We start from the raw sequence: 26,707 nt of genomic DNA, 5'->3' as shown, positions 1-26,707 counted from the left end.
AAGAAGGAAGAGCCCTCCCTCCAATCCATCTGCCTTGGTCCAGGCCTCAGAGGGAGAGAAGAACCACTGGACCTCATCCCCTTTCCCTCATCATTCCCTTCTCCTTTTGTTTCGTGTCTTTTAGATTGTAAGCCTGAGGGCAGGGAACTGTCTAATTAAAAATAATATTGTAAGCCGCCCTGAGAGCCATTCGGGCTGAAGGGCGGGATATAAATACCTAAAAAAAAATATGTGTTGTTACATAGCATCACCATAAGGGGAGGAGCTACAAGCAAGCCCTCATGAGCTTCGCTAAAAAAATTCAGCTTGGCTGGTGGTGAGGCATGATGGGAATGGTAGTTTGTCAGAACCTAGAGGGCCATAGGTTCCCCACCCGACTTATGGCAAGAAAGAACTGCTTTAGGTGACCAGGAAGGAAAACATTACCAAAACATGTTTCTTTTTTACCTCTCACCAACAACCAAATATAACTATGTGTGTGTGCTATTAAAATTAGGAATTTGTTTGAAAAGTATTTGATCTGCAGATCAAAAATCACTCATACAAAACAATTCCTCTAATATAGTGACCTGACATCTAAATGCACATGCTAAGCATAGTTTTATTTCTTGTACAAAACCTTGGTGAATGTTTCTCCTCAATGGTCAATAATTCTAATACCGGATAAAATAGAAAGAGATAAATTGAGTCAACATCTACCTGTTGGTAGCCATGAAGTAAGAGGTCTGTGCCAGATCCTTGCTAGCTAAAAAGAGAAAGAGAGAAATTTAGAAGTTATGATTTGCAAACTTCCTTTCTTGTTTTGCAATGCTTCTGCTGGTTCAGTAGTTCAATAATGTAGCGGCATACTGACAATGGATTCACTTTGATTCCCTGTATGAGTAACTGCCATGAATGCCCACTTAAATACTTCCCTTTGGAAAGTATTTATCCCTCTCGTTTGCCATCACTGTAGGCAGGTACAGGCAGAGAAGAGAATGTGTAATACAATAACATTACCTCCTGCGTAATTTACTTGCTCCTTTCACATAAAAACCCATAAACCCAGGAACAAACTGCCATTCAGAAAATAGAGCCACCACTATGCGGAAATGTAGCAGCTGCAATACCAGAATCACAGTCATTGTATCACTACTCACCTCTAACTAGCTGTGTACACTTCACAACATGTGTATGAGGATGATCTATGGTGATCTCAAACCCTGTTAAGAAAAAAAGAGAGAACAATTAGGCCATGAACAGAACATGATTGTGGTTCTACATACCACGCATGCCTCTGGATCCTGGGAGGCAAAGTAGATTGACCATCCCCTTCCTATTTGCTCTGTGCTCAGGCGCAAGCAAGAAGTAAGCAGGACATCTTCCTAGGTGCAAATGGATGTTATCCAGCACAAGAAAATGACAGTTACTGCTAGCTTTTGATGCAATCCCATTCCCTGTTGGAAAGATTATATTGAAATACATCCAATAATGCTAAAACAAAAGGTACTGTGCATTAAGACATCAAGAGGATAAAATTCTAGTTTTTCATTGAGGTTTATCTTATTATTTCCAAAAACACAACAAGCTAATAATTTGCTTTCAGGAAACAGATGTTAACCATGTTTCAACTTAGTTTTAACTGGGTTTAAAAACTTATTCTTTCCAGAATAAAACAGTATGACTCCATATTCCTACAAACCCATGCCACACCTGTGTGGATTTCCTGAACAACCAAAATGGATTATTGTTCAGCAAAGATAGCTAATAACTCTGACACTTGCAGTCAGTTTAAACTGCAAGTCTCGCAAGTTTTATCTCTATTGTGTTATTTCATAAGACATATTACAGCTGGATTAGTTTTCTTTTGCACTGGTGAATGAACTATAATTGAAGTTTTATGCTTCCATATAACAAGGAAGATTTGAAACACAGATCAATTTTCCTACATACTCTGTAAAGATATGTGTCTACATGTCAAATGGTTATAAAAAATGGAGAACCAATATGATTTTAGTTACTAAAAACTATTCAAAAGGCAAAATTACAACACGTAGGTACAAAAAGCTCTACAATAATTGACATTGGTTTGTTTGGCTACCACCCTAGGTGACGATACTGATAATACAGTTGTGATAGTAGGCTGTAAGGTCCCTAAGCGTACAGAGACCGAAATATCAGCAATATTAATCCTGTTGAGAAAGACTCAAACCAATTTGTGCACATTCATGTTTGTTTCTATATACACACATACATGTCAATATATTCATCCTAAACAAAACATATCAAACATGTTGTAACTGGCAGTTGTGACAGGGTTTATCGCCTAAGCAGATGCTCTCCCATACTGGCCAGCTGTGCCTCTGCCCTCCAGCTGTGAAGAAGACTGGGGTTAAACTCTCCATTCTGCGGATCTTTCCTGGGTCTGAGATTCATGAAGCAGCCCGTCCGCTTGGAAAAACTTACCCAGGGTCTGCAGTATTATGCTCTCTAGAATGACCAGGTCTTGGGCTTGTTGCAGGTAAGCCTGGGGTTGAGAGGACAGGCAGGTTACTTGTGATGAGGCACTCTGTATCAAGCCTGCATATTTCTAACACTCTCTTGAGGAGGTAAAAAATAGCAAGGGGGAATCTTTATCATATTTAGCAGTGCAGGGAGCTGGTACAAGTACCCCTTCCCCAGGGGGGAAAATTAAGACACGTTGAATGAGACATTTCTTGCAAGAGATGCTACTGTTGACTCTGTATAAGCTTCATGGTTTCAATGGCCATTAAGATATTGGTGCATGCTAAAAATAGACCCTTTCCTCCAATTTGGCATCACAATAAAGCTTCCCCCTTGTTGTCAAGGTTAGATGTGCTGGTCCTGTCAGGAAGGGCTGTGGTGAGATGCAAAATAAAGTGCTTAACAAGCCTCCTGTTTGAATGGCAAGGACAAGACTAAATTTCAAGCTGCATTCATTGGTGTCACCATAAGAGGGTCATCCTGGCAGGCAACATCAACCCCTTGATGCAAACAGTGCTACACGCCTGGCTTCCATTCACAACACTCTAGCAGGAACACACAGGACAGAGAAGCCATTTGGCTTACAAAACCTGACAGCTTTCTGTACTATGCAGCAATAATATTCAAGCACTAATTACAGTACTATGGTTCTGGAATTTATTCATGCTTGTTTTAAGAAGAATGCAGCACTGTACATCCAATAGTGCATGGGGGACTTGCACTGCCAGGATTTGTTCTTTTCCCTCAGGTGATGAGCACTGTGCAGGTTCCACAAAAGTTTTGCTACTTACCTCGCTCCGTGTATCAGGAAGGGCCTCTAGATGATGAAGGCAGGTATGGGCGACCTTGATTACATGCTCCAGTTTTCGAGGTTGTTCCTCCACCTTGGCTGCCAGGAAAAGGGCAGCTGGTGCTACAGACTTTACAAAGGAGAGAGATATAAATAGAAGCAACAAATCTCTCTGGTCTCAAATGTCCAGCAAATCTACCATAACAATCCTACTTTAAGACTTACCAATATGTTATTTCACTAAAGGTTTACAAGGCCCTGTGTAGTACTTGCATGGGAGACGGTCAATGAATACCAGGTGCTACAGGCTATATTTCAGAGGAAGGAACTGACAAAACAACCTCTGAGTATTCCTAGCTTAAGAAAACCTTATGAAATTCAGGGGATCACCATAAATCAACAGAGAACTCGCAGGTACATATACACATGTACAAACCTCTACACATGCTGCACTGTAAAAAAATTACAATATAAAAGATATACATTATTACATAACTGTTGATTAATTTGGGAATATATTTCTAGGGCTTTCTCATTCACAGCTTATGCATTAAAATAGCAATTTAATGCACAGAGGAGATTTCTGGTGAATCTACATTAACTTTCTCCTTTAAGACACATGCCTATAGTTTTTATGGTCATACCGAATCTTTGGAAAAAGTAGGAACAACACCCACTGAAAGCCTAAGTAGGAATATGTATAGTGCCATGTACAGTGAGCCCGTGCCATATGCAGGCTCGTTATAAGCGGCTTCCAGCTTAAGCGGAAGCCACTGGCAGTTTGGTAGAATGGTGTGCGCGCACAACTATGTGCGCCCAGCCGTGTGGCATGCACGAGCCCTATTATATGTAATGGGCCTTGAGCATATGCACTTTATGCCTTACACCGGGGGGGGGGGGTCCGGAACAGATCCCCCGCATAAGGGCAGACTGTACTTAACACAGGATCCCTTTCTCCTTTAACATCACATCCCTCTCTGTAAGTTCTGTGAAAGTCAAATACACAACCTATATGAGGATTTGTGAACGGATGTTTTCCAGTTGTCCATTGTATAGCTGATCTTTAAGTGAGAACCATGGGACACCTGTGGTTACCATAAATATGGTAGACAACCTCACTGTCCAGTAATGGCATGCATGTTCAAAAATGCCCCCAAAATAGGGAAAGGAAGGAAAAGTGAAAAAGTCCACTTTTGGTACTATAAACTGCAATTTTTTAAGTTAAACAGGAGCCTGCCAGGAAAGGCAAATTACCCCTTTAAAGTCAGAAAAAAAGATTTGAGGTGGCTGCATAAGAAGGTTTGGGGTTACATACAATTTTAGAGTTACAGTTTGCCCACCCTGATTCAGCACTAGTGTGACTCCCACCATCAATTTGCTATAGATCTAAAGGAAATCATCCATTTTTCAAATTGCTTAAAACAGTAAATGGTAAAACTGTAGTGCCCAGATTTCAAGATTTTATGTCAAAAACTTTGTGTAGTTTCCTTCTGTGTTTTAAATTTGAGCTAGGTGTTGCTGAAGTTTGTCCCTAGATTTGTTTTCACCAGCTGCTGCTGTTGTTGAAGCTTTATTCTATTCTTGCCATACTGTTTCACTACTGATGCAGACTAATAAAGAATTAATACATCTGTCTATGTTTTATTATCTTTATCTGTGGTAATTGCTAAAAAACACTACTTTAAGCAAGAAAACTGTAATAAATATTTTAACAAGTAAGGGACATTATCCCTACTTCTTCTAGCTGTGTGACAGGTAAGCCAATGAACATGAATATTATTCTACAACATGTTTTCCAGTGGGTTTCCACGACAGTGCCTTGAATATGATTTCTTCCCCTTACCCTCTTGGTAAATGGGTAATAAGCTACTCACAGATCACGTAAGCAACAGAAACAGTTTGAGTGACTTACATTTCGGTGAAACTGGGAGAAGGACTGAACCATGTAGAAGCGATGCATATAGACAATAGCTGTGTTAATAGTCAGTTGCGAACTGGAGAATAATAGTTAAGGGAAAGGTAGACTGAAAAATATTAATCTGTTTTATTACAATTCAAGCAAAATTGTGCTGTAATAGGTCACACTGCTGTTTCTCATTGTGGAAAAAGTATGCGTAAAAATGTTTTTGAGCAAACATACATCTCTTCGTTAAGTGGTCCCAAGAAATGTGCGAAATACAGCGCACCCTCGTCTTATGCAGGGATCCATTCTGGACCCCCCCACATAAGTCGAATTCCGTGCATGCTCAAGCCCCATTCATATGAATGGGGCTTGTGCATGCGGTGGCGCGGGCCACAGACACACACCTTATTCATACGGATGGGATGCGTTGCTCTTTGCGCCCCGCGTGCGGCTTTCTGCATATAGTCAAAGCCGTGTATAGCGCACCCGCGTATGACCCCGGCGCCCTGTAATCAGTGTACTGCACCTTTCTTTAGACAGTAATTTCCTGAAAACTCACTGTCCAAAGATCTGGTTGCCATAAACCTGATTCACACTTGGGCTGCAATCCTAAGCATCTCTACCAAGAATAATCTGCAATGAACTTATCTCTGGGTAAACTCGAGCAGACTAAAATATTTCGAGCTGTGCTTTAGGGCCATATGCATATATTTCAACCTGTCTCCCTATATAAAGTACGAACATCATAAAGATATTGAAGCATTTTAATCCTTCTGGATAAATAGAACCTTTAAAATCTAGAATGGAGCATTACTGCGTTGCTATGGCTCAGCAACATTTATTCACCCATAATTACAAATGTAACCTGCAGGAGCTATTTGTGTGGTGCCTTTTGAGGAGGAAAACTGAAGGAAAAGCACCACTTTGCATGGAAGAATTCAAAATGGAGAGTATACACAAGAATTACTGAGTAACAGTGGACAGTGGATTATAGCAGTGCTATAATCTCCCTAGTTGTGTCCACTATACACAAGAGCCAGGAATGTCTTGCTTGTTCAAACTTGGCCTTTCTCCTCATCTGAAATAACAATTTAGGCCTTCTCATCTCGAATCCGCTCCTCCAGCCCAAGCTCTGAATCTAACTGGCCTACTAAAAACCCAACCCTGCCTTCCACTTATTACCTAGGGCAATGGTTCTCAACCTTGGGTCCTCCCCAGGCATTTTAGACTTCAGCTCCCAGAATCCATAATCATTTCAACAAGCTGGATGGGACTTCTGGGAGCTGAAGTCCAAAACATTAGGAGAGCCAAAGGTTGAGAAGCACCAAGTCCTAAAATGTGGTTCCTACACACACCACAACTCAGGAGAAGCCCCACCCGAGTGTCCAAAATGTTGGGCCTGCTCTCCTTTCCTCCCCAGAAACACCTGCTTCCCCTCAAACGAACTTGGGTCCAAAACACACTGCAGGAATAATCCAGTCTGAGACTGCTTTAACCGCCCAGGCTCAGTGCAAGGGAATCCTGGGAAGTGTAGTTTGTTGTGGCACCAGAGCTCCCCGATAGAGAAGTCTCAAAGTCTCACAAAACTACACTTCCCAGAATCCCCTAGCATTGAGCCTGGGCAGTTAAAGTGGCCTCAAACCGGATTATTTCTGCAGTGTGTTTTGGACCTTAGGCTACATCTGTGCTGAAGAAATAAACCAGTTTGACACCACTTTTTAATTGCCTTGTCTCCATGCTAGGGCATTCTGGGGGCTGTAGTTTCCCGACCGAGATGCAGCCTTCTCTGCCAGAGCGCTCTGGGATTGTACGGGATGGAGCCATGGGAGTCCGAGTGGGTCATTTGATGCTCTGACTGTGAGTTCCTGCATGGCAGAAGGGGCCTGGACTGGGCAGCCCTTGGAATAACAACTCATCCATACTGTATTCCTATCTCCCGCCTCTCCCTAGGGACCGAGGAGGGATTACAGCCACCCACACGGCGCAATACAGACACGGTCAACAGTAGTAATTCACACAGAATTAACGCTCGTAAGAGGCAAAATTACAAGAGGCCTCTTCCAACTCTAGCATTCTATGCTTCCTGGGACGCAGCCGTTGCGGCCTAAGGAGCGCCTCCCTCCCTCCCTCCCTCCCTCCCTCCCTCCGCGGCCTAGTTCCGAAGGGATACACATTGAGGCGCTGGCCCATATCCTGGAGCAGGTTGGCCGCCTGCTGCCGGTACGAGAGCTCCTTGTCCGGGTCCAGGCCCGCGCGCCGAGAGGGGCTCCGCGCCAGCTGCTCCCGGCTGAAATACCAGCGACGCCCGACGCCTTCAGTCAATGCAGACGCTGTTGCCGCCGCCGCGCCACACACCGCCATGATGGCTGCTGCCGTCGACAACTGCGCAGGCGCGGCGCGACGCACGCAGCACGCAATGGGGCGACGGCCGACGGAGAGCACGCAGGCCCCGCCCCACGCGCAGGGCGACGTCGTGCCTCGTCCTGCGCACTTCCGGTCGCGGGCTGGACTGACTTCCGGCACCGACGTTCCGAGTGGGAACGTTCTATTCTCGCGCTACTTTGACTGCTCCCCCGTTGCATTATGGGGTTTGTAGTTCAGAGGGAAGCTAAGAGGAAGGGAGTGGGGACGTCCATAACCCAAGGCTGAATCCACACTGGAGAAATAACCCAGTTTGGCAGCGTTTTAACTCTCTGGCTCAAGGCTGCTATGGAATTCTGGGAGTTGGAGTTTGTTGTGCTCTGCTCTGGGCCCCCACAACAAACTCCAACTCCCAGAATTCCATAGCAGCCTTGAGCCAGACAAACAGTTAAAGCGCTGCCAAACCTTGGATGGAACAGTTACTGAGGCAGGTGAAGGAAGAAAGTGCAAAGGCCGGCCATAATGACCACGGAGAACCTACAGAAATTCAACCTAGGCAATGAGGAAACAGCCATAGTAAAAGGGGCCTCATACCTGGGAGCAAACATTGCCAGGAACAGGGACTGCAGCTAAGACACAACAACAACAACATGATAACATAATTTATTTACAGCTCGCCTTTCCCTGAAGGAATTGAGGCAGATTACAAGAGGGGGAAAAACAGTAAAATACAAATAAACATATAATAGACCCTTAAACAAATAAACAAAAACAAACCCCAAACAATATGAAATATCTTACAATATTGGCTTAAAAGTATAAGCTAAAATTAAGGAAGAAAACTGGAGCGCCATTGGCGCACTCGGGCGTCACAATGGCGTCACAAAAAGAGCCCGCTTTGTGTAGGTTCTTTTTCCACCAGAGGGAAGCTGCGCAGTTTGGTGGCTGCGGCCTCCCTCTGGCAGAAAAAAGGCCGCCACTGCTCCACACATTAAGGAAGAAGGCATGTAGTGGGCCTTGGTTTCTCAAGAGAGTTTAGGCTTGATTTGCTCTTTGTTGTTAATTGCTTTGGACTTTGATCCATGGTAACCCCATAATCAAAGACCTCCAAGTCACCCTGTCCTCAACCGCATTGCTCAGGTCTTGCAGACTTACAGCCATGGCTTCTCTGATTGAATCCAACTATCTACAGCAAAAGAGATTCTTCCTGAACCTTATAAAGTACTCCCTGACAGTAAGAGCTGTTTGACAGTGGAAGACACTCCTTTGGAGTGTGGTGGAGTCTTCTTCTTTGGAGGGCTTTAAACAGAGGCTGGATGGCCATCTGTTGGGAGTGCTTTGGTTGTGAGTTCCTCCATGGCAGAAGGGTTGGACTACATGGCCCTTGGGTCTCTTCCAACTACTGTATAGGATCCTATCTGGAATGTGGTCTTCCTTTTTTCTTACTGCCCTCCACTTTACCAAACATTATACTGTAGTCTTTTCTACTGAGTCCTTTCTTTTCATGATATGGCCAGAGTGCGGCAACCTCAATTTAGTCATCTTTGCTTCCAGCAGGGAGAGAGAGTTCAGGCCTCTTCTCCAGCACCATATTTCAAGTGAGTTGATTCTCTTCCTGTCAGGTTTCTTCACTGTTCAGCTTTCTCAACTATGTACATAGAAATGAGAAATACAATTACATGGACAACTCTAACTTTAGTATTCAATGCTATATCTTTACACATGAGACCTTGTCAAATTCCTTCATACCTGCTCTTCCAAGTCTTCTTCCGATTTCCTGACTGCACTTTCCATTCTGATTAGGGTTGCCATAATTCTCTACTATAAACCGGGACAAAATGTAGGACAATTGTAGGATAAAATTTAGCCCAAAATGTAGGACATTTAAGGTCCTCCATTTTTAAATGTCCTACATTTTGGTCTAAGTTTTGTCCCGGTTTATAGTAGAGAATTATGACAACTCTAATTCTGATTAATAACTGAGTCCAAGTCTGGACAATCTTTAACTATTTCAATCTCTTCCTCATGTACTTTAAAATTATGTAGATTATTTGTGGCCATAATTTTTGTTTTGTTTTTTATGTTTAGCTGTAAGCCTGCCTTTGCACTTTCTGCCTTGACCTTCTTCAATAATCTTTCCATATACTGATATTTATGCTAGTATTATTGTGTAATCTGCCTATTTTATATGGTTGATATAATTCTTCCAATTTTCATGCCTCCCTCCTGTGAGTCCAATCCTGCTTTTTGTATGATGTTCTCGGCATACAATCTAAATAGATAGGATGACAGAATACAGCCTTGCCTAACCCCCTTTCCAATTGGAAACCATTCCGTTTCTCCATATTCTCTCCTAAAAGTGGCCTCTTGTCCTGAGTACAGGTTACACATCAGGACTAGCAAATATTGTGGTACGCCCATTTCTTTAAGAGCAATCAATATTTTCTCATATCTGTACAATCAAAGGCTTTGCTATAATCTATAAAGCACATGCTCTATGACCCATTTATTTGTCTTTTTAGCAGTCCATGGTATCCACAGAACTCTTCTCTAGCACCACATTTCAAATGAATTGATTCCCTTCCTATCTGCTTTCTTCATTGTCCAGCTTTTACAACCATACATAGAAATGGGAAATACAATGGTATGAACCATCCTAACTTTAGTATTCAATTATATATCTTGAGACTTCAGGATTTTATCTAATTCCTTCATAGCTGCCCTTCCAAATCTTAATCTTCTTCTGATTTCTTGACTGCGGTCTCTATTCTGATTAATGACTGAGCCTAGATATAGGAAATCCTTATTTCGATGTCTTCATCACTTCCTTTAAAGTTATGTAAATCATCCATGGTCATTATATTTGTTTTCTTAATGTTTAGCTGTAAACCTGCCTTTGCACTTTCTGTTTTGATTTTCTTCAGTAGTTGTTCCAAGTCTTAGTTTTCCCCCCGCTAGTGGTATGGTGTCATCTGCATGTTAAATTGTTGATGTTCCTTCCTCCAGTTTTCACACCACCTTCCTCTTAAGTCCAATACTGCTTTACGTATGATATGTTCAGCGTACAAGTTAAATAGATAGGGTGGTAAAATGTAGCCCTGCCTGACCCCTTTTCCAATTGGAAACCCTTCCATTTCTCCATATTATGTCCTGACAGTAGCCTCTTGTAACCAGTATAAGTTGCGCATCAGGAGAATCAAATGTTGTGGCACACTAATTTCTTTAAGAGCAGTCCACAGTTTTTCCTGATCTACACAAGCACAGTCTGAACCAAAACATACCAGAAAGTGCTAGTATTGTATTTAAAAGAAAAATAAATTACATGCAGAATTTCTAACACTGCCATGCCAACTCCCCCACACACATGCACTTTCACTTCTTAATGTGCTACATGCAACCTGAGGAGGAGTTCTTGAGAAAGTGATAACTTACTCGCTGTTTTGTAACATTTGGGTTATTTTAATAAAGGTATTGAGTGACTGGATGTTTTTTAATAACTGCAAGAAGTCTGGCTTTCATTTTGATTTCCAAGGATTATGAAAGCAAAAAATGGTTGAATTCGATTTTGTAGGGGTTTTGGGCAGGTTTTGCCGGAGCTGATAATTAAAAGGTTATCCTTTTAAAGATACGTTTTAATAGCTTAATTCTATTTTAATGTTCACCTTTTGTATGTTTAAACTATCATGATTTTAATTTAATTTAATTTATAAGCACTTTGAGTCCCAGTTACTAATAACCATTTTCCATGTATTTGAAATATTTTTTTGTGTAGAATCTCTTATTACCTGTTTTCTGTGCAATCTCATTAAAGTCAGTTCATTTATAAGGCATGTATACATAAGCTAGTTTCTGCTGAGCACAGGATTTTGTCCCATCTTTACACGATTGCTATTTCAAGAAGGTTAACTGACTCACACAGCATGGTGTAGTGGTTTGGATGTTTGACTACGATTTTGGAGATCAGGGTTCAAATTCCTGCTTGACCATGGAAACCCACTAGATGACCTAGAGAAAGGTACACTCTCTCAGCCTCAGAGGAAGAACAAATTCTGCCAAGAAAACCTTGTGATAGGGTCTCTCGAAATCAGAAATGACCTCAAGGTACATAATAACAGCTTAGTTCACCACAATATAGGCAGTGATAGAAGCTAATGTGTGTGCCAGATTTCCCAAAAGGGAAAACACAATGTTTTGCTTATGCTAATTTCTTCTAGTCGCCCACTATTTACTTCAAGTGGCAAGCAAACAAATATTTTTAATTATTGACAATCAAATGCCAATAATAAAATTAAGCAATTAAATAAGTCACATTGTTGGGATTTGTGATTCTGAAAGAATTCTTTCAATTGTCTATTTCCTCAAACCAGACTTAAGTAACATCAAGCTGTTTTTCTTCAAGTGTCTCAGTTGTCTCAGAAGTTTATCGCACGGGGCCTAAACCGGTCCCCAGCGCGTTCTAATGGGGGCGAGCGGGGGCGCGCACGGAACGCGATGGGCACCGGATGGGGCCCAAAACGCGACATTATCGCACGGGGGGACGCCGACGCCGACGCCGCGCATTCCCATTGCGTCCCAATTCTGTTCCAGAGGGCGCCATTTCTGGGGACGCTTTGAAACAGTTCCCAGAAATGGTGCCCTCTGGAACAGAATTGGGACGCAATGGGAACGTGCAGCGGCGGTGGCGGTGTCCCTCCGTGCGACAAAGTCGTGTTTTGGGCCCCATCCGGTGCCCATCGCGTTCCTTGCGCGCCCCCGCTCACCCCAGTTAGAACACGCTGGGGACCGGTTTAGGCCCCGTGCGATAAACTTATCAGTAGAAACATTTATTTTTTTTAAAAATGTGCATCCCTTTGATTTGGAATTTAATGAATGGTCAATATGAGTATATTCTGCCTGCTCTTACAGTTGTTAAAAGACACTCATAAGTTGGAAAGTGAATGGTTGGTGTATCTCACTACTTTATGCTGCCCAAGAATGTGTATCGCATAAATGTCAACTTCAAGAAAATGTATTTTTGGAAATAGTTATGTTAAAGTATATATATGCCTAGCCCAATCCATATCCTAATGTACTTTCCTCTGCCCACCTTCTTTGTAATCAAGCTTTTAAAAAATCCATATTTTTTGGAAAACTCGTGTTTATTTCAGATTCACAAAGAATACTAAATTAACAACAACTAAATCTTCAAACAGGCTTAGGATATAAGGGAGCTTTAACAGACAATTCCATTAGGGTAGTTATCTGGGTAGTGTTGTGCTGTTAAGATAAACACAAAAGTTCACTGAGGGAGTGTTACCAGGACTGCATTTTTCTAATCATTTGGTGGGAATGGAGCTCCTCATGACCTCAAACTGACCTGCCAGGTGGGGCTGCCATTATCCTCTGAGCAGTGGGTCAGGTAGACAGATGAGGTCAGCCTCACAAGTGACAAGACCCCTTTGGAAACAATATCCTTCAGGTAGTTTGGGAGTTGCCAATAGAACTGCCATCACCCCCAGGGATTAGGAAAATGCACAGTATTTGTTTAGGAGCTCACACTTGATGAGCCGAAGATCAACTTAACTCCTCTCCCATCTCCCCTCAGTTGTAGACAGACCAGATTGTCTCATCCAGACAATGCAATACCTTTGTTTAAACATCACCCAGGCAACCAAACACTTTTGTCTAGGCTTCAGCCAAGTAATTAAGCACCTTTTGCCAAGGGCTAGTTTTCGACCTTAAAAACCCCCAAGAATTTCCCTTCAGTGTGCTAGATGCAGGGGGACTTCATGTCACTCTGATCTCTAGTCTAGCTCCGGCCCAGTCATTCATTCCATGACTCTCATGCCATCCCCATCATACTCCAATTGGACTCTGGAAGCAAGCCTACACTAGAGTAAGTATCTCCGTTAGTGCTGCCTTGAATCTATCCCAAGCTAACTTCTGATTTTCCTGAGCCTTGAGCGAGTGTGTGTATGTGCATGTATTGCTGTTTGATTTCCCCCCTTTTAATAAATATATAACTTTAATTGGAGAAACCTATCTGTTCCATTTCTTAGAATTCCCCAGTCTGTCAGTATACAAATGAGAAACAATTTTGCAGGGCCCTTGTAGCAGCCCCCTCTCGATTTGAGCTAATTAAAATTCCCCTAATTAGAGATTTGGCTACAGGAGTCTTTCATTATGAGGTTGGATTCAAGCAGGAAGAGTCTCTCCATAAGTCAGCAGTTCCTGATGGTGGACTGGGCAAATGTGAGGTAGTGGTAACATAATCAATACGATTCAAAGATATAGCGGTCTTAGTCGGTAGAATCAGTATGTAGAGAGTTCTAGTACCACCTTTGAGAATCACAGAAAGAAGTTTTGCCAAATGCATCTAAGGAAGTAGACTTACAGTATGTCTACAAAAGCTCATGCTTCCAACTTCTTTCTTTCAGTCTCAAGGATGCTACTAATTCTCTCTTCATTCTACATAATCAATATGAGTTGGCAGTCCTTATAAAAGGAGTGTCATTTCTTTTGTCCATTACACGAATTGATGATGTAGGAAAGTTTTTGAAGTAACTACGTATTCCAAACTCTAGTCCACCATTTGTCCAGTGTTAAATCTCCTGTCTGCCAGCAAGCAGCCATTTCAGTTCTGGCAGCAGCCAGAAGGAAGGTTATAAGGTCTCCCTGTTTCAGAGCACTGTTTTCTTTGGTATAAGAATAGAATTTCAAAAGCGCAGGACAAAAATTGATGATTTGTTTGGTGATTAGTGAGATGTGATTTATGACCGCTGTCCAGAAAGTTTTAAATTTAGGACATTCTCCCCACATAGGAGCCAGTCTGTGTGCAGTCCCTCCAGTGTGAGGGTTGGGTTGTGGATCTCCATGGCAACTTGACAAACAGAGGCTTCAGAAGGCAGAAGGTTGTAGTTAAGAGGCTGCGGTTGAACCTGCAAGGGAAAGAAGGGCCAAGTGATGGCTTTCTTTGGACTCACCTTTATGGGGTATCAGGATCCCTTTCGGGACAGAAGGATAATATTACCCCAACAAAAAGTACCAGGTAAGGAAGTTACCCAGGAACACTTGGTTCATTAGCAAATAAATTTTAGATTTCCTTCCTGATTTTCCCTATTACTTAAAGGTAAAGATAGTCCCTTGACACGAATGTCTAGTCATAACCAACTGTAGGGTGCTCATCTCCGTTTCTAAGCTAAACAGCCAATATTGTCTGATGACTTCTCCAATGGTCATGTGGCCAGCATGACTGCACTGAACATGTTACCTTCCCACTGAGAAGTGGCACCTATCTATCCACTTCCATTTGCATGCTTTCAAACTGCTAGGTTGGCAGAAGCTGGTACTAGTGATAGTAGCTCACCCCAACATGCAGCACTCAGGCCTCGAACTGCCAACCTTCCGATCTTCCGATTGTCAAAATTGGCCACTAAGCCACATGACCCTTCCCTATTACTTACTGCTCTGGAAATGCATCTACACAGAAAACACTTAACTTGGATAGCAACATAAACAACTGGTTATCATTCCTTCATCCCAGGGAACGTGGAAATTGCTATTCTCTTAGTGAGGATTGTTGTTGTTAGCTGCCCTCGAGTTGGCCTCAACTCATGGTGACCTTATGGAAGAAACACTTCTAAGATGCCCTGTCCTCCACTGCTCTTCTCAAGTCCTGCAGACTCATGGCCACAACCTCCTTAATTGAATTCAGCCATCTGGTGCATGATTTTCCTCTTTTTCTTCTACCCTCATCCTTTCCCATCATGGTTGTCTTTTCAAATGAGTCATGCCTTCTCATGATGTGGCCAAAGTACAACAACCTCACTTTTGTGATCTTGGCTTCTGGGGCTGTTTCCAGCTTGATCTGTTCAAGGACTTATTTGTTTGTTTGTTTTTTGGCCATCCACAGTATCCTCAACACTCTTCTCCAGCACCACATCTCAAATGAGTTCATTTTCTTTTTATCTGCTTTTTTCACTATCCAGCTCTAACATCCATACATAGTGATGGGAAATACAATGGCTTAGTACTCAGTTATATATCTTTACTCTTCGGGATCTTCTCTAGCTCCTTCTCTAGCTGAGACATGGTGCTGGAGAAGAATGCTAAGGATACCATAGACAGCTAAAAAGACAAACAAAAGGGGCCTAAAACAGATTAAGCCAGAACTCTCCCTGGAAGCCAAGATGACTAAATTGATGCTGTTGTACTTCAGCCATATAATGAGAAGGCACAACTTATTAGAAGAGCAAACAATGCTGAGAAAGCTGGAGGTAAGTAGAAAGGGAGGAAGACCACATGCCAGATGGATGGACTCAGCCAGGTAGACCATGGACCTGACTCTGCAGGACCTGAGCAGGGAGGTAAAGGATAGGGGGCTTGGAGATGTCTCATTCACAGGGTTGTCATGAATCAAGATTGACTTGAAAGCAGCTAACAACAACAACTAGCTGTTTCATGGCTGCCCTTTCCATTCCTAGTCTTTTACTTATCTCTTGACTACAGTCTTTATTCTGAGCAATGTTTGATCCCAAGTACAAGAAATCTGTAACTATTTCAATTTCCTCTTTGTCTAATTTCAATTTACATAGGCCTCTGTGGTCATTATATTTGTTTTATGTTCAGCAGCAAGCCTGCATTTGCACTTTCTTACTTGACTTTCCTTAGTAAGTGTTCCAAGTCCATGATGTTTTCTGCCAATATTATTGTGTTGTCTACACATCTTGGATTGTTAATGTTCCTTCCTCCAATCTTCACTCCTCCTTCTTCTAATTTTAACCCTGAACTTTATATTATATTTTCAGTGTATAAGTTGAACAAGTATGAACCTTAAATTAAATTTCCATCTTACCAAAATCCAGTTTTTAGGATTATTGACTTAAGGGGCACAAAACTGATGCAGGCAAGACTTTTTTTATTCCCATTTTGTCTATGCCTTCCTCTTCAGAAAAAGATCTAATGATGGATGTCCCAGAATGCTTCAAATTAAAGTATGTACTACTGTACATCAGTGCTTTGGCAGGATATAGGAATCAATAGTTTTCTGGCTGTGCAGTATAAAAAACAAATCAAGAATAGAAAATTTGTACTGGATGTTTTAAATTAAAGTTTTATTTGTGATCAGAGTAACGTACAAAGACATAAAATGCAGATGTTGTAATGACAGTAAAAGATGATGAACACAGAATATATTTGAGACATTGTATAAATCCCATATCATGGACAGAACTCATAGTATGGATAAGCTCCTGGGATTTCAGGGTTTATTTATTTTAAGTAATTATATCCATGTCCTTTACGTTCTTTGAAAGAACGTCTGTTGCAAGAGAATTTGTCAAAGATGTATTTGGTACTTTTCGCAATAGCTATACGTATGGCTGAGTCAGTGTGGTGGAGTTGTTTGAGCTTTGAACTACGTCTCTTTAGATCAGAGTTTCCCTGCTAGGCCACGAAAGGCAAGTGACACAGAGAGCCGCACGCTCTCAACCCCAGAAAGCCCTGTGATGGGGTCAGCTTAGGATTGCTATAAGTGAGAAATTACTTGAAGGCATACAACAAACACATATGGCTACTAAGAGGACATAATCCAGGATCAATCATGTTACAGTTTTACCTTTGTTCAGATGTTTGTTATCTTTGAAGGTGTAGCTGCTTCCTTAGGACAAATGTTCTTTTACTGGACTAATGCTGAGACTTTCCCTGTCTTTCTCACACTAAGTATGATTCCAGAGATGGATATTCACTGCAGCTCATTTTAGAAGGTGTGGTATCTTTGTACATAAGCTTCTGGGCACACATGGATTGGGGAACCTGTGGCCCTTCAGATATTTTTGGACTCCAGACCCAGCTAGAACAACCAAAGTTCAGGCAGGAATGATAGAAGGTGTGGTGAAACACTATCCGGAGTTCCCCACTCCTGATCTGCACAGGCATCAGCTGCAATGCTATTACTGGATTTTATTCTTTTACATTGCAGATGTAGAAAATCATCCATTTTTAAAAATATTTTTATATATATTTTATTATTGTTAGCTGTTTTCAGTGGACAGGTAGGATATAGTGCTTTTCAATATAAAAGGTAATTAAATAGACATTGGAGACAAGAATTTTAGCCTAGACTTCCATGCCAAAGACACTGGTTTTATATTTGGAGTTGTGGTGTGCATGTGTATTTTTCACCTATGTCATCTACCATCTCCAATGATACAGCCAAGAACTCATGTTGAGCCATTACACTAAGTTTGAGTTCAAAAGGACATCTGAAGATTTGAAAATTGTCTGGTCTTTATTAGAAGCTTATACATCCCTAAATTCATTACCACCATTAAAGTTGAGACAAATATTTGTTCTGGGTTTAACAAGTAAATTGCAGCCCATTGACAAGTGTGACATCTATCTTGCATCATCATAGCCAGTGATGAAGGATGTGAGAGTTGCATGCATAGGATCCCTAGATAATCTCCCATCCCAGTATCTGCTACATCTAGTTTGGTTTAATTTTCAAAAATGGAACTCTTTATCAGGCAACTTTGGGGATAGTTTTTTGTGGGGTTTTCAGGCTATGAGGCTATGTTCTAGTAGAGTTTATTCCTGACGTTTCACCAGCAGCTGTGGCTGGCATCTTCAGAGAATGCTTACATTTAAGAGAGTGGAGTATATATAGTGTTGGTTGAGAGGAAGTGATTTACATGTTAATCTGTGTATTGTTCTATTGTTGAATGGCAAGGCCTATTGGGTGTCCATTTACTTAATGATCCATTGTCTACTGGGAATCCCCCTCGACCTGGGTGGTTTTCATTTGCATTTGCTGAGTCTTGATTTTGCTGTTTTTCAGGACTGGTTGCCTGGGGGTCTCTGCAGCTGTAGGAGCAGACTAATATTGCCCTGTTTCCATTTGTCTGCTGTTTCCAGAATGATGTCATTTATTGCTCATTTTGTTTTCCCTTCTCTCTATCCTCAGTGGGAACACAGCCTCCCAAACTGGAACTTTTCTATCCCAAACTGCCACCCATAGGACCAGCCGGGTACGATGGCACTGTACACCAGGGCAGCTATGACAAGTATCGCGAAGCTGTCAAACGGGTGCAGCTCAAGAAATGTAGGTGAAGGAGCTGCAGGGATGGTTCTCACCAGGGTTTCTGGGTTATCCAAACACAAAGCAGTGATTCTCTGGGGTCCTTTACAGCATGGATGGGTAACAATAGTCCTCTAGATGTTGGATTACAACTCCCAGCATCCCTTACTATTGGTTATGTTGGCTAGAATTGATCGTTACATTCCAGCAATATGTGGAAAGCCATGCTTGTCCATTTCTTTTTTACAGCAAGGGTGGGTTAACCTGTTTCCGTAAACATTAAACTGTTTTAATTGGACCACAACTTTCATAATTTCTGATTGCAGGCCATGCCATCTCAGGCTAGAACCTTCCAATAGTTGGACGGCCAAGGATTATCCAGTTCTATCTTAGTAGAAAGCCAACAGTCATAAGTCAAAGGATATAGACTGAGGGCAAGTGGGTGTCTGGATTGATATCAGTAGTGTGTGTAAATCATGGGTAATCCAACCACATTATCACATGAGAAAAGAAAACCAAAACAGAGTTGTGGCTTTCTCCTTGCCTCTCTGCCTGCTGTCAAAACAGTTCTATTCTCTTCCCAAGGAGACAATCATAAAAGCATGTCTGTTATTGTGAAAAAATCCATTTGGCAAAAGGCATGCTTTTACAACCATCTCCCTGACCACCAGGGTAGCTTGAGAAACTACATGTCTCTGAAGTGCCTAACAATTGTCTCTGCAAGATAACCTTCCTGCTGATCATTCAGGCTTCTCTTTGTCAGCTGTTTCAGCATTTCTTGTTGCTCACACAGCCTTGTCTGGCCAATGAACATCATATTGTTGATTCTTAAAACTAATTCTGATACTTTTCACCTCATGAAGTCATGAGAAGCTCTCTACTGTACACATGGGTTTACAGCTTTTTGTATCATCACAACATGAGCCTATACATTTCTGGTTCATGCTAGTAAAGTTGTTGTTCTTTGCTCCTGGTAGAGATTGCTGGGCTGTTCTGTTCTGATCAGGGAAGGAATCTCTTTGGCCAAAGATAACAAGAGTTACACATAGATTCAGGATTTGACCCACAGTCCACATACACTCTTGGTGGTCATGGTGGGAACTGATCTCTCAACCCCCACACCCACTTATAAAACTACCATACAGACCGTTGGAATTCACAGGTTCAGCAAAGCCAAGGGCAAAATATTCCTTATTTCTCTGGAAAGGCAGCCTTCCTTAATCTGGGCCTCTCCAGATGTTGGGACAAAGTGTACCTGAGCCCCAGATAGCAGGGCCAATTGCCAGTGATAATGAGAGCTGTATTTAAAAATAAATAAATCCCAAGACCACCATGTTAGGGAAGGCTGGGATAGAGAATAGGTAGTCAGGGAGGAGAGGGCCATAGCAAAAGGTGGTTGCAACAAATGGGAACTCATGCTTGTTCAAGAGCAATTTGTAATGGTACAGGTAGGAAACATGTGATTCCCAAAATGTTGCTAAACTGTATTTTTCATCTTTAGTGGAGCTGCCTAGCACTTATGAAAGTTCATGTCCTACCTAGGGTGGGCTACACTTTTTCCACCTGTGGTATGGGAACATTGGCCTGAATCTTACTGAAGCTCTCAACTAGACCTACAAAACTAGTTTTCAAGTAAAGTATTAACATTTGGGTTGAAACCCATTTATTAAATGGGTCTATTCTAGTTGAGCCTACCAATAGATACAGACAATGCCCCTATACTGCATTGTTACCCAAAATTCAAAGGTCCTGAGAGGGCACTCACAATTGTATTGAATAAGGGAATAAATTTAGCTCAGTAGGAAACAGTGAGAGGGCTTTGTGTAACGTTTAAAGCCAGGGTCTAGCCTATATATAATGGTTCCAAACTAAAGAACTCCAGACAGCAGATTCCAAATTAGTTTTAACAGTAAAAGAGAAATCAGTTTTCAATCAGAAACACACACACACACACACACACACACACACACACACAAACTGACAATATAAAGGTGGTAGCTGATAGCAATTTAGAGGGTTTAGCAGAGGGCAATACTTTACTGGGTTCAGGCATGGATCTCCGATTGGGGGACGTGATGAAGGAGTCGGGCTCAGCATGCAGCCTAGGATCTGGGTGGGCCTGAGTGTGCCAAGGGGTCAAGGGAGAAACAATCAGAGTGACTGTCTGAACTCAGCCAAGACCAAATTGGTAATGCCTGACTGGGCACGTTAATAGAACAAAATCTATCCAAAGGCAGTTTCAGAACCTGAATGGATTTTCCAAGTGGGAAAATGAACAAGGAAATTGAGAGTCATCTGGCCATCCACACATATGTCCCTAGACAAAGGTGTATCTCTCCTGAAGGGTGGAGATACTCTTGAACTTCTGTTTTACTTGCAAATGCAGATATCACATACACAATTGTTTCTATCACTGAGGGGCTTATGCACATTTTGATTGTTGGCAGATTACTCTGGGCTTTGAGCTAAATGCTTCCATGCTGAGCCTACAAGAACTCTTTATACGGTCAAGTGGTTTCCTCTGCACTGGGGTTCCCACTCGGCTCCAAGCCTTGTGGCAGCCCCTTTAATATCAAGTTTATATCAAATGGAGATACCTGCATGGAGGGATGATATTTGGAATAACAATATATATTAAAGGTGTGGCCCTCAATAGATGGCACAGGAACTCTCATAAGTGCTAGCCAGTATTGCCAGTGGTGAGAGATAATGGGAACTGCAGTCCAGCAACATCCAGACCTTTAAGTCCAAACAAAGCTCAGCATGTACTGAAGCATCACTTTAAGCCCGATGTTCCTCTACAGATGTTTCCATGATTGCTAGGCTTGAATGATGCCCCTTCTCTCCTACTCCTTCAGACAACTTAGGATTTCTCCTGTCTAACAACCCAAACTCTTTGCCTGTATTCTTAGACTCCAACCAAGAGTACAGGGTACCACTGACCTGTGGACAGGATATCGGCTGGTGGTTGCCTCAGGATCGGTCAGTCAAGCCAGAAGATGTCATACCTTGGATGAGGACCCAAAGGCATCCCCAGCTGCGGAGCCCCATGACAAAGTGAGCATACCAGGGGAGGTAGAGACGCATTCCCCCACTTCAGTCTCTCAATCCGATTTTGAACCTCACCTTTCCATGAATTTATATCCATCTATCTATCTATCTATCTATAGATCAGCATCCCATCTATCTATCTATCTATCTATCTATCTATCTATCTATCTATCTATCTATCTATCTATTATCTATCTATCTATCTATCTATCTATCTATCTATCTATCTATCTCAGCATCCCAGTAATTCTTTCAGGTTCTGATATGCACAGTTTTCACAGAAATGTGGCCATTTGAAGGGTGCTATTGCTCATCACTCCATATATATATCCAGGACCTTTCTTCTATAAACTATTTTCCGACAGATTATTCTTCTAATTTGTAGGTCTCAAATATAGCAAAAAAAAAAAAAAATGTGGCTAAACACGCACATGGACTGTATCACTCTGGACTATTGAAGGGGAGCTCACATGAAGAAATTCACCACACCCAATAGACTAGGACTCAGCAGACTTCAGGCTTGTGGAATCAATTGAACTCTGAGGTCCATCATCTGTATGGAATCAAAAGCAAAAGGGAAGGAGCCTAATTTAAATGGTCATAAATTTTGCATCCCATGAGCTATGGTGTGCCATACACTGGGATGACCTGCTTATACAGTTGGTCCTCTGTATCCACATATTCTGCATGCATTGATTCCACTATCCATGACTAGAATTTAAAAATAAAATCCAAAAGGCGAGTCTTGATTTTGCCTTAAAAAATAAAACAAAACAAGGGACACCATTTTGCTATGCCATTCCATACAGTCAGCCCTCTGTAAAAACAGATTTTTTAATCGACCAGTTCAACCACCCATGGCTTGAAAAATATTCAAAAATATTATAAATTCCAAAAGCAAACCTTGTTTCTGCCATTTTATATAAAGGATACAATTTCACTATGTCACTGTATTTAATGGGACTTGTGCATTCATTTATTTGTCTTTTTATGCAATTCAGGGTATGTGTAGAAATCTTCTCTAGCACCACATTTCAAGAGTTGATTCTCTTCCTGTCAACTTTCTTCACTGTCCACTTTCCTCAGGATTATTCTGACTTCAGTATTTTTACCACTTTATACTTGTTCACCCTTCAGCATATTATCCAGTTGCTTCATAGCTTTTCTTCCAACTCTCTTAGAACTCATGAAAGTAACTACCGTAACGACAGGATTTTAAAAAGAATCTAAATAGATTTATGATATCAGGAGACTTGCTTGTCATTTTGTTTTACTTGGGCCTATCTTATCAACTGGTAAATTCTTTCTGAACTCTATAATGGTAGAGATCTGTGGACAGAATCCTATTGATGTTTTATGCCAGTTGCAAAACATTTCATCCTCAATGGACAGACAGTAAGGGATTTAAAGGTCACAGTCCTTCAAGTAGGAAATTACAAAGGAAGACGAGAAAGAGAAATACAATGGGCCCTTGTTATCCACTGGGTTTGGTTCCAGGATCCCCCATGGATAACAAAATCCGTGGATGCTCAAGTCCCATTAACTATAATGGCATAGCAAAATGGACTCCCTTACATAAAATGGAAAATCAAGGATTGATATTTGGAATTTATCCTTTTTTTGAACATTTTTAAACCAAGGATGCTTGAATCTGTGGATAAAAAATCCATGGATAAGGAGGGCCAACTGTACCTGCATTGAATTATAGGCCTGTTACAGACTGCCAAAATAAAGCTGCTTCGGGTCTCTTTGGAGGTATGCTATTTAAATGATTCATGGGTCCTAAGAGTCTGGAGGTCGCACCAAAGCTACACTCCATTCCTAAGCATCGGAGTGCAGCTTTTGGTGCAGCTTCTGGATTCTTAGGATGCATGCATCATTTAAATAGCATATCTCCAAAGAGACTCGAAGCAGCTTTATTTTGGCAGTCTGTAACAGGCCATACTTACAAATTCCAATACATTAGCAGAGGTATGTACAAAGACAATGGCTTCATGGTGTACTACATATATTAATACAAGTCCTCACTACATGTAACAAAAGGATATTCTGAGTGTTTTGAATCTTGTGAAATGGACTTTGATAATCAAATGTATTACTTTCAGGCATCTACACTAACTAACTACTATCAAGATCTGAAAGACCTGATCACCATACGTATCTCTTTGAAAATGTTGGGCAGGGGCCATGATTTGCATCCTTCTGGATCCTATTACATTACATTTCATCCCACTCCCACAACTGTGTAAATAAGCTTTATATCCTGAGGCCTGGATATCAGTCTGTACTGCATTTGAAGAAATTGGTTTATATCCACGAAACCTCATGCTAAAATAAAAACCAGAAAGGTGCTGCTACATTCCTTCTCCCACCCTTCCCATCCCTTCTTCCTTTTTATGCTATAAAAGACTTAACACGGTTGCTTCTTTGAAAGCTTAATAAAATAATAAAATAAATCAAATCAGTTTCAAAATGAATGTTAAGAGCAACAGATTAGTCTTTCAGCGAAATGTTTCCAGGCTCCATCAGAATCTGAAGGCTTTTAATCTCAGCCCTCATATAATGGTTGCACTTGCAAGGAAGCACCAAGAGGAGGCAGGAGGAATTCAACCATACTGTTGATATGCTCATTTCCCATTAGTGTACATGTGCAAACACTACTGTGCTTCATTGTTTCAGTTATATACTTATGGCAGATGGGTAACATTAGGCAGATATAAAGCTGGTCGAGGTGACTGTTATTTTTGCTGCATATATGACTCCTGGCTCAGCAGCTCCCTCATTCTTTCCTTTCAGCACAGTGTTATGGGTAACATTTTGGTACCATTTTAACCACTGTGGTTCCCTCCTATGGAATCCTAGGATTTGTAGTTTTGTGAAGTACTACAATTCTTTAGCTGGAAAGCTCTGTCATTATTAACCTTTATTATTATTATTAACCTTTATTTATGAAGCGCTGTAAATTTACACAGCGCTGTACATACAATCTTTTTAGTTAGATGATTCCCTGCTTGGGAACTTAGAGTGAACTAGATCCAAGCCTTTCACCAATAACTTTATTATGTGAAATGGCCAATACAATCAATTTGTTAACAGTTGACATAACACAGATCCATTGATGGCTTGATTATATCCTTTATAAAAATAAAAAAGTGGGGGACAAAATAAATTAGTCAAGAATAACATCCCACCACAAACTGAGATGTGTCTGAGGCGCAGGCAGCATAACAATGTTATGATTAATATGAATCCGTTTGAATATTCTGAATTTTAAAGAGCATTAAAGACCAATCTCTTCCAGCAGGCTTATCCAAATGATTTTTAAATTTTAAATGAATTTTACATGTGGATTGTTTAAATATGTGTATATTTATTTAAATGACTTTTAGATGTGGATTGTTATTTGTTTTACTATATGTACATTTATCTGCTCTTTTAAATTGATATGCACTTTAACTGATGTATTTTAATTGATGTTGTTTACATGTTAATTGTTGTTGTCACCTGCCTTGATCCATGGGGGGGAAGCAGGTAATAACAAGAACCATCATCACCACCACCACCTGTGAATGATGACCAAACATTGTAGAATTCATAGTCTGCTTGTTCTTCACCAAACATATGTTGGTGCTATGGAACTATAATGTACTCTAATACAGGGGAGAGCAGTGTGTAGCCCTCCAAATGTTGCCAGACTGCACCTCCCATTGTTCTTTACTAACAATTATGTGCCATATGCCTGATGAGTGTCCAACAGTTCCTGGAGAGATGTAAGTTGTCCATCCCTGCTAAAATGGCATTCCTGCCCTGCTGGATGATTGGAAGTAGGAAAAGCTGAGCTAATGCTATCTTCTTTCTCTGCTGCAGATTTGTAGACAGAATGGCCATCAGCAACCCTCTTTTCACCATGTTCTGAATGCCTCTTTCGGGAACCATACGAGCTTCCTTGTGCCAGTGGGTCCTATTGCACCATAACCTGTTGCCATGTTAAAGCCCAGCACACCTGTTGTACTAATAAATAGAGACTCATGGCAGTCATCTTCATTTCCTTGCCTAGTGCTAGTATTTTCTTTGTGCATAAAAAAACTGAATTTGGTTTCCCCTCTAAGCCTAACTTGAGCACAGATGATCTCTGACCCATGGAGGGGGGCTGTGATTTTGTGACAGACTACTAAACAAACAACTTTAGCATGCCTTGCGCTTCTGTGAACGAAAGAAGGAAAAGCCAAACCTACAAAGACCAAAAGCGGAAGATGGATAATATTCAACTCAGCTTGCTCAGGAACCAGTGTCACAAAGAAATGGAACAAACCTTTTTCTGGAAGCTCTAGAAAAGGGGTTGGCAACAGTAGCTTGACAGATGTTGATGGCTAATGTCTGCTGTAGACAACCTTGCCAATGCTGAGAGATTATGGGAGTTGCAGTTGTAGAAGCATGCTTTGCAAGTTCTGCTTGTTTGAAAAACAACAATAAAATCTGGTGAATGTCTGATTCTCTCTCTTCGGGCAATAACGTACTGCAGAAACAATCCAATTTGAGACCGCTTTAACTGTCCTGGTTCAATGCTAGAAAATTCTGGGAACTGTAGTTTTGTGAGACATTTATCCTTCTCTGTTAGAGAACTCAGGGGCCACGATAAACTACAGTTCCCAGGGTTCTCTAGCACGGAGCCAGGCCAGTTAAAGCGGTCTCACACTAGATTATTTCTGCAGTGTGTTTTGGACCTTCAAAACCTAAAATGGGAGACCTGGGGTTGAAAGGCCACATTTTAGTGCAAGGGTGGATGCCTCCAGGTGTTTTTGGCCTATAATTCCTATTGGGTCTAGCCAGCACAGTCAGCAATAATAGCGCTAATGTCTGCTTTATAGCCTGGGAAAATACAACTGGGTGCACAGGCATACAAATATACACATACAAACTGTTTACAATCAAACTGAACCCGTCTAAACATTATGAAACATTTTCAGCATCTAAGAATGCTTAAGATATTTAAAGATGCTTTCCCAACTTCTCTCTATTCACTGTGTTAAATTACAGTTTCCTATGTTGGCTGGGGATTATG

General features: G+C 41.4%; 2 protein-coding genes across 8 annotated transcripts in view; one reads left to right on the top strand and one right to left on the bottom strand.

The window, feature by feature from the left end:
• CCNT1 (cyclin T1) overlaps nt 1-7,596 on the bottom strand; it is a 15,770-nt gene extending 8,174 nt beyond the window's left edge. Inside the window, exons 1-6 of the mRNA XM_042450219.1 lie at nt 7,348-7,596; nt 5,187-5,268; nt 3,276-3,404; nt 2,446-2,506; nt 1,140-1,202; nt 700-745 (exon numbers count right to left, since the gene is read on the bottom strand). Of these exons, the coding sequence (XP_042306153.1) occupies nt 700-745; nt 1,140-1,202; nt 2,446-2,506; nt 3,276-3,404; nt 5,187-5,268; nt 7,348-7,538 (572 nt within the window). The 5' untranslated portion in view covers nt 7,539-7,596. The remainder of the gene's footprint in view (nt 1-699; nt 746-1,139; nt 1,203-2,445; nt 2,507-3,275; nt 3,405-5,186; nt 5,269-7,347) is intronic.
• Nucleotides 7,597-7,684: 88 nt separating this feature from the next.
• TEX49 (testis expressed 49) lies at nt 7,685-26,152 on the top strand. 7 transcript variants are annotated; one of them, XM_042450223.1, is made up of 6 exons: nt 7,751-7,765; nt 13,326-13,413; nt 14,339-14,565; nt 18,481-18,618; nt 21,507-21,651; nt 25,513-26,151. In XM_042450223.1, exons 3-6 carry the CDS (start codon nt 14,481-14,483, stop codon nt 25,559-25,561), a joined length of 417 nt encoding a protein of 138 aa, XP_042306157.1. In that variant the 5' UTR covers nt 7,751-7,765; nt 13,326-13,413; nt 14,339-14,480; the 3' UTR covers nt 25,562-26,151. The 7 variants fall into 7 exon arrangements, with proteins under 7 accessions (XP_042306158.1, XP_042306157.1, XP_042306161.1 ...); XM_042450224.1 differs by lacking the exon at nt 13,326-13,413 and having other exon boundaries at nt 7,685-7,765; XM_042450222.1 differs by lacking the exons at nt 7,751-7,765; nt 13,326-13,413 and adding an exon at nt 9,095-9,136.
• The last annotated feature ends 555 nt before the right edge of the window (nt 26,153-26,707 follow it).

The sequence above is a fragment of the Sceloporus undulatus genome, chromosome 2 (assembly GCF_019175285.1).
Source record: "Sceloporus undulatus isolate JIND9_A2432 ecotype Alabama chromosome 2, SceUnd_v1.1, whole genome shotgun sequence".
NCBI classification, from domain to species: Eukaryota; Metazoa; Chordata; class Lepidosauria; order Squamata; family Phrynosomatidae; genus Sceloporus; species Sceloporus undulatus.
This window is presented reverse-complemented; position numbering and strand designations above follow the sequence as displayed.